Genomic DNA, 8,813 nt, shown 5'->3' on the forward strand with positions numbered 1-8,813 from the left:
TAGCATGGGAAAACTCAGCTTGCCTTTATATTCCCCCAGCCAGAAAGTGGTTTGTGTCTGCAGATTTTCATGCAATGCTCTTGTTTTATTGCTTTTATATCTTTGCTAAGATAATTATTGCTGAGGCTATCTTACATGTATTAGTGCCTGGGTATTATTTTGTGCAGTTGCATATTGGCAAATAAAATACTGGGTTTAATACTGCTTTAAATTAGTTTACATATTCTAATATAAATATCTCATAAAGAACCTATAATGTCATGCAAAGTACCCTTGAGACTTAATCAAGATGGCAAAGCAAGGAACCTGTTTGTTTAAATGATGGTCTGATACTCTTTTGCTGTGCTGAATTGTTGCACATGAGTGAAGGGTTGCAGTGGAACAATCAGAGTCCCACTGAGAAAATGAGGACCTGTGGGTGTGGTTTAGGTGGGCTTAACAGATGCAAGTAAACTGCATCTAGCAGTAGTAAGGCAGCTGACTGTTAAGGTTCCATTTATGGAACCCATTAGTGTCTGTTTGCCCCTTCCTCACCCTGCTAAACACACACTCTCTAGGAATAAAGTGTTACTAAGTAACATACCTATTTTAGATAATATCCAGTAGTTAATATTGCTCAGAGTATTTTCTTAATAAGGATCTTGATGTTCAGGTGCGTGTGAATTTGATACAAGATGTATCTGAAAAGGCTATTGGCAGGAGGTGAGGATTAGTATTTTCTAACTGATTTTCCCTTTCTTTTCATTGTAAGGTGTACTTAGTGTGTTCTGTTAAGGTGTGCCATAGTGTTCTATTAAGAAAGCCATTTAGCATACTTTCATATTATTTTGTGCATGTGCTATGCCTTGAGATGCACGGTGATAAATCAAGTTAAAAATGCATTTTAAGTGTTCAGTGTGAGGGCTGCTTATGTGTGACATCTTGAGACGAAAGGAAACCAGAACTTGTTATCCAAATTGTCTTAAATAACAAGTAAAACAGTTCAGTTGTCACATTGGGAAATTAAAGCTTATCTTGCAGGCTCTTTTTGTTGTTCTCTGCATTTCAGTGATTGCTACATAGTTTGCATAGTAGCCTTAGTTTTAATGTCCTTTCCAGCTGTTCTGTCTGGTTAGCCCTTCTTGCTGAAGCAGGTCCCCTTGGATGTACTGGCAACCTTCTGCAAATGTAATCTCTCGCTGAACATCTGTATTTGACAGGATTAACCATAACTGATGAAACCTTTCTTTCCCCAGGGGTTTATGCACTGGATAGTATCATGCAGAACTGGTTTACACTTTTCACTCCAACAGAAGCTACTAGTATTGTTGCTACAACAGTGATGTCCAACAGCACCATTGTACATCTGCATCTGGACTGCCATCAGCAGGAGAAGCTGGCCAGCAGTGCTAGGACACTTGCTCTACAGTGTGCCATGAAGGATCCTCAAAACTGTGCCCTCTCTGCACTGACCTTATGTGAAAAAGATCACATAGCTTTCGAGACCGCTTACCAAATTGTTCTCGATGCTGCTACGACCGGCATGAGCTACTCACAGCTTTTTACTATAGCACGATACATGGAGCACCGTGGTTACCCCATGCGGGCCTACAAGCTGGCCACTTTGGCCATGACACATCTCAACCTGAGTTACAATCAGGATACACACCCTGCCATTAATGACGTTCTGTGGGCATGTGCGCTCAGCCACTCCCTTGGGAAAAATGAGCTAGCAGCTATAATACCTCTGGTGGTCAAAAGTGTCAAATGTGCAACAGTACTGTCAGACATTTTGCGTAGGTGTACTTTGACCACTCCTGGCATGGTGGGACTTCATGGAAGGAGGAACTCTGTTAAGCTCATGTCACTGGACAAAGCCCCTTTAAGGCAACTCTTGGCATCCACGAACGGAGCCTACATTAACACAGTTTATTGACAACCTAAAACAAATCTACAAAGGCAAAAAGAAACTGATGATGCTGGTTCGTGAACGGTTTGGTTGACGAAAATATGTGAATGGGGTGATTTGGGGATGGGAAGGGTCATTTGTTTTTACTTGAGCCTGCCTTTGTATCCTTTTTAACTTAAAGAAACAGAGCCACACCGGTATTATATGTGTATAGTTATATTGAGTTTGCAGACTAAACTGTCATGTTGTGAGAGTTTGTGTGTTCAATTTTTTTTTTCCTTTTTTCTGTTTTGTATGAGAGAGAGGTTAAAAAAGGTTTGGTTTACACTGAGTATATGTTGTCAAGTGGCAAAAGCCCACATCGCTCTCCTGTTCTTTCTGTATACGTTCACAGCCTCAAAAACAAACATATATTGCAATGGCTTTAATAACCAAACAAAACACCTCCATCCTGTGAAAAGTACCTCGAATGGATTCAGCTTTACTCCTTTGTAACTCATCCTTACATTTCAGCATATTTAAACAAACCAACAAATGAAATACTAATAGTTAAAAGGCTGACCACGTGGCTTTGCAGTGCTGTTCATCCAGAAGCATGGCACACAATGCTTGTGCATGTGGAAACTTAGCGACTGTCAACATACATTCTCAGGGATTTATAAAAAAAAAAAATAAAAAAAGAATGAGAGCATTTATTGTACTGTATATATATTATAGTATATGTCTGAATATTGAGAAATATAACATTAACTAATTTATAAAAAAATCTATGTAATGCAAAATACTTGAAGCTGCAGCAGCTTGGTTTTAAACAAAAAAAAAACCTATCAGAAGGACTAAAGTGCGCCTTGCTTCAGGGTTGGCTCAGGTGGTGAACTATATGCTGGGCATCTATGCAGAGCCACCTTTTGGATTGCATGGTTGGACTGATACCTTATGGGGAAAATTTTATATAATATATTTATACAACTTGTGTATACATATATATGTATACACACATACACACATGCTTGTAACAGGCACTATAGTAAAGAGGGACAACAAAAATACACAGCCAGAGCAGTAAGCCTTAGCATTAAGAATACAGTATGCCAGAAGTGGGGTTTGTGCCTCCTAGCCTAGAAGACTTAAAGAAATGCCCTTTTTGACACAAAGCGCAAAATGTTTTCCAAAATGATTGACATGATACATTACACCTTTGCAGTGAGCTAATAATAAGCTAACCTTTGTGCACAAATAACATATATATATATTATATATATATATTCTGCATAGGTATTTTGACTTTGTGCAGGACAGAAAGTTGTGTAGGTATGACTGTTCTACTTTTCGGTTTGTTTTTTTTAATATATTTTATTTTCTCTAGAATTACTCAAACAAAAGCAGCCTTCTATCTTGCCTTGTCTTAATGCTTTAAAATAACCAAACTGGAGATCTAACTACCAAACTGTTCATTATATTATTAAATACCAACTTTGGTTACAGTATAGTGTCTTTACTTTAGCTGATGGTTCTGTATCCTTGTGCTTTTTAAAGCAGTTTTTGTTTTGGTGCAAAAGTTGTCCAGTGTCTCTTGTTCCCTTCATTAGAGAACATGCTAGAGGTATGTTTGTAGGTATTTTTGTTTAGAAAAACTATTTCATGCTCTCCATTTTATTTATTATAATAGGTAAAAAGGTTGTACTTCATCACCCATGTAAACATGCTCATGAAGTTGAAAGTAATTAAGATTTGATACACTGATATCAATTTATTTATGTAACTAAATCACTGTTTTATAAACTTGTTAATGATCAACAATTTTTTTGTTTTGATTAAAATTAGTTTTTTGAAAGTTGATTCTGCCTCCTTTTTTGTGTCTGTTACTGGAGTTCAGTTAAGCTGAGATACTTCAAGTGTCTTAAATGCTCAGCTTGCAACTTCAGTGTGTTACGGTGGTAAGCAATATCACCATCAAGCCCAGGAAATAAATGTTTTGTTACTCAGAAAATCTGATGAGGAATGGTAGTGTTCATATCTGCTGGTGGAAGAAGATCTGATGCTTTAGAGGAGGGACCAAATGCTGCCTGTGGCTGAAGATGTGTTGTCTGTACAATGAAGAGTAAGCCTTGATGTATTGCTCTGTTAGGATGATAGAGTGTGGGGGGATATGTTCACACTCATTGGATTATTAGGTGACCTTGAGAGCTGAGAAGTGCTGTAAATGGATACAAAGACAGGTTTTACTTTTACTGGGTTGGCTTTTCTAAAGTATTTTGTCTGTTTGAGCCATGCAGCTCATTCCATCCAGCATAGAGTTCTTCCTTACCAGCTGATGGCCACCATTTCTGCTTTTTTTTTAAGCTGTTGCTCTGTAGGAGTTGTGTGGGTTTTCCAGCCCTCAGTGAAGAATGTGATATGGCATGGTTGAAAATAGAAGCTTTCTGCTTTACCAACATCTTTATATCATCTTTGGAATGTTATATGTTGTCATGATCTGAACACCTTTGTGTTTTTTTAGTATTTTCAGCTGGAAAGAGAATTAGTATGCAGCAAGCCATTATCAGAGATGCCAGTGTACCCAGGAATTCTGACGGTGAGTCTGCTGTCTCTGGAAGATGAAGGAGGAAAAGGTCTGAATCTTTGTACAGTTTGTAGTATAAAATATGAGTAATTACTAAGCCTTGCTGAGTTCTCCTGACATAATAGTATTAGTCTTATGTAGCTTCTGTGACTTCCATTACTTCCAAGTATAGAATCTTCCTAACCTTTTTGCCTTCTTTGAATTTTCTGCTACTTACAGTAAGAAACAGGAGAGATACTCTGTTTTGTAATAGGTTTTGTGTGGTTTGGGGTTTTCCCCTCTTACAAATAATTCAGTATTAAGGATAATTTGGATTATGCAGATTGCAAAACTGAAGCCTGTTTGAGGACCAGGCTTAGAATTAAGTGCAATCCTCCTTTTGATGAGTGTATTGGCTTATTTTTCTTTCAGATGGAAGTTTATTTGGCTTGTTTCCATGACCGGGCAAAATCTCTTGTGTCCACATTCATTCTGCACAGTGATCTTCCCACTATGTTGAAAGCCCTCAAGGACCGACAGAGACGTGCCCCATCTCTTCAGCAAGCATGTCTAGATATGTTCTGCTGTTGTTTTGTGGAGGTGGGAAGAACCTGGGAATCAGATTCTACAACAAACCCAAACCAAAACAAACAACTGAGGACTCTTTTGATGAAAACCAATCAAGTTTTTTCTATAATTTCTAAAACCTCCATATTGCAATTAATTCTGAAGCATAAGGCAGCCTAGTTAAAATACAATGTCTCAGATTCCATCTTTTCTTCAGAGCCATCTATTTGAGACACACAACTAAACACTGCTAGTATTGTCTCCAAGTGTTTGAGAGCTTTTCAATTCTCCTTTAAATGAAAACATTTTTAAAATACTGGATTGCTTTTCAGTAGCAAAAGAAATGGAGCATGGTTCTTCCACATTGTATGCTATAATTGAATCTTCATCCTTTTGGTGAGTTGAGTTAAATTTTGAAAATGTGTTATTACTTCTGAATTAGGAGACTACCTTGAAGCCCAAGAAACTGACATTTGCCTGCAGGTTTGTTTTCAGATTTCCTTTATGTGATTTTGCCGGAACAGAACCAGAGAAATTTTCCTTACCCAATTTCCACATCCCATTTTCCAATTAGAGAGAACTCTACAACTTTCCATCATGAAAAAGAGAAAGAAAGAAATGTACATAAAGGATGCTCAGATTTTAAGATGCAAGTTAAATCCAAGACTGCTTCTCTCAGAGTAATTAATGTCTAATTCTCAAAATATTTTATTTTTAATTTCATTGGCAGTAGGGCTAAACCTGGATTGCATGAATATGACCATGGAATTTATTAGATTGAGAGAAATTGCAGGTAATATTCTGAGGCCAGAGCTGCAATGAGAATAGTAGGACTGTATTTCATCAGGGTTGTCTAGTAGAACAGATGGAGCTGTTCCAAAACATTGCATCTGGTAACAGGTGCAATGAGTGCTTTGGATGACCAAGCAACAGTAATTGAAGTAGAGGTGAAATTCTTGAGAACTTCTGTCTTCTTTACTCACTATCAGAACATAAAATTTAATTCTTAGTATTTTTAAGGATAGAAAATAATCTGAGTGCTTTACAGTAGTAAATTTATCTTCTATAGAAAACCCATATTCCAGTGTCTTGTATATTTATCCATACAAACTTTTCTGCTTACAAGCTTTCAAAAGTCTTTTTGAAAGCCACTTTTAACAATACTTTAGTGTTCTGTCAAATTAGGTTGAGCTACAATTCTCAGGTTTGTCTAGTAGCAATTAAATTTTTCCTTAAGCGGGTCTGAGTAACACAGGTGCATCCAAACTGGGATGCTTGCTTACATTTGCTTTCTGAGTTACACCAGTTCAGATTTGTTGTTCCACAGAGTGGATTTGTGATACAAGTAAGTTAATTTCACTTCAATTTAATTAAAATAAGCTTTTTTTTTTTTACTGAGAAATCACACAACCATCCATTTCTGCTTTAAAAACAGAAGTCCTGGTAATTCATCTACTTTGAATACAGGATTCAATTTGGCAAAATAGCAATATAGCTTATAATGTTGTCCCAAAATTAATAACATAAATACTTTTAAAGAATTGTGAAGTATGATACCCTCAGATATTCTTTGGTTCTGCAGTTCTAGCTAGAGGTAAGTGTTCATAAACAAACACCTTCCATCCTTTTAGGTGCTTGTCCCCTTGAAAGCATACTTTTTGCAAGGGTAAGTGTGGAAGCAAGGAGCAAAAACCTGATGTGTTACATCCAGCCCTGGCTTCTCATGACAATACAGTCAGAGGTTTAGTGATATTGCAGCATGTTACAAACTGCACTGAACATGAGATGAAAAGCTTTGTAAGATTCTGAGTTGAGACAACCAGGTGTGAGGGGTAGCTTTACTTGAGAGAAGAGGTTGCTAGGATTTGCACTCCCAGTAGACATGGACACTCCATACTGCACATGGAAGACAAGCCTTCTGCTAACACCCTGGGCTGTACACATCAAGTAGCACCTAGCATTCAGCTGAAATATTTGTCATCCATACTTAAATATAGCATCAGTATAAAGTTAGTAAAAGCAGAGCATTTTGTGCTCCAAGAAAAAAAACCTGCCTTAAAAGGAAATTTTGTCACAAACTGTATTTGTAGGCATCTGCAAGGTCATAGGATCAAAGATTTCTCTTAACATCTATTGGCTACAAAGCACAAGTTATTTCTAAAACCAACCTTGACAAGTTGCTGTAGCTCTTACAGAGAGTAATTATGACTAGAAAGTACCACAATGATGAACTGCTTCAGGAGCCAGCCAGTGAGTAGTCTTTTGCTGAGTTTTGTACCATTGCTGAGTTTTGTTTGCATTTCATTGTTTTAACTCTCTTTCCTCTTTAGCCTTTTTGTATATGTAATTTCAAGAGCTTTGTGTTTGGAAAAATGCTTAACCTTAACATGCATAAGTCCATGGGACCTGATGAGATGCATCCCAGACTCCAGAAGGAATATGCTGATGTAATTGCCAAGCCAGTTTCCATGATATTTGAAAAGTCCTGCCAGTCAGGTGAAGTTTTTGATGACTGGAGAAGGGGAAACTGCACCCATTTTTAAAAAGAGTAGAAAGGAGGACCCTGGGAACTACTGACCTGTCAGCCTCACCTCTGTACCTGGGAAGATTATAGAACAGATCTTCCTAGAAGACAAGCTAAGGCACTTGGGGGGCAGGGAGGTGATTCAGGACAGCCAGCATGGCTTTACTAGGGGCAAATCCTGCCTGACCAACCTAATTGCTTTCTACAATGGAGTGACTGCATCAGTCGACCCTGGAAGACCTATAGATGTCATCTGTCTGGAGTTCTAGAAGGCCTTTGCAGTCCCCCACAAAAGCCTTCTTTCTACATTGGAGACAAATGGGTTTGATGGGTGGACTGTTCAGTGGATAAGGAATTGGCTGGACGGTCGCATCCAGAGGAAAGTGGTCAATGGCTCAATGTCCACATGGCAAACAATGACAAATGCTGTCCCTCGGGTCCATACTAGGACTAGTGATTTTTAATATCTTCATTAATGATATCGACGGTGGCATTGAGAGCACCTTCAACAAGTCTACTGATGAACCAAGCTGGGTGGTGCAGTTGATAGAACAGAGGGACGGGATGCCATCCAGAGGGACCTTGAAAAGCTGGAGAAGTGGGCCCAGGTGAACCTTGTGAGGTTCAACAAGGCAACTTGCAAGGTCTTGCACCTGAGATGGGGCAGTTCTCACTATCAGTACAGGCTGGGAGATGATGTGATAGAGAGGAGCCCTGCAGAAAGATACTTGGGGGTACTTGTAGATGGTAAGTTGAATATAAACAAATGTGCACTCACGGCCCAGAAGGCAGATTGCATCCTGGGTTGGATCAAAAGAGTGACCAGCAGGTCAAGGGAGGTTATTCTGCCCCTTGACTCAGCTCTCGTAAGACCTCACCAGGACTACCTTGTCCAGCTTTGGAGCCCCCAACATAAAAAGGACATGGAGCTGTTGGAACAAGTCCAGAGAAGGGCCCTAAAAATGATCAGAGGGCTGGAGCACCTCTCCTATAAAGACAAGCTGAGTAGCTGGGATTGTTCAGCCTGGGAGGGTACAAGGCTCTGGGGAGACCTTCTAGCAGCCTTCCAGTACATCAAGGGGCCCTGCAGGAAAGTTGGGGAGGGACTGTATGGTCTGTTGATGTAAAGTGAGCAATGGAGCAATTGCATAGTAGCTGTGGTCTCTGGCCTGTGGAGCAGAGCATGAGAATGGTGGCCTGTTCAGTCACACCATGGGGGCTGGCTCCTTGAGACCTAAGGCAACAGTCACAGCTGGCTTGCAGAAACAGCACTGCCTGCCTTTCCTGCACTC

The 8,813-nt window shown here is 39.2% G+C and overlaps 1 protein-coding gene across 1 annotated transcript in view; it reads left to right on the plus strand.

The window, feature by feature from the left end:
- Positions 1–1,982, plus strand: part of ZSWIM6 (zinc finger, SWIM-type containing 6) — a 146,337-nt gene extending 144,355 nt beyond the window's left edge. Inside the window, 2 exon segments of the mRNA XM_010005408.1 lie at positions 1,236–1,903; positions 1,905–1,982. Coding sequence (XP_010003710.1) covers positions 1,236–1,903; positions 1,905–1,982 — 746 coding nt within the window.
- Positions 1,983–8,813: the final 6,831 nt, after the last annotated feature.

This window comes from Chaetura pelagica, unplaced genomic scaffold (assembly GCF_000747805.2).
Source record: "Chaetura pelagica isolate M959 unplaced genomic scaffold, ChaPel_1.0 scaffold37, whole genome shotgun sequence".
Taxonomy (NCBI): domain Eukaryota; kingdom Metazoa; phylum Chordata; class Aves; order Apodiformes; family Apodidae; genus Chaetura; species Chaetura pelagica.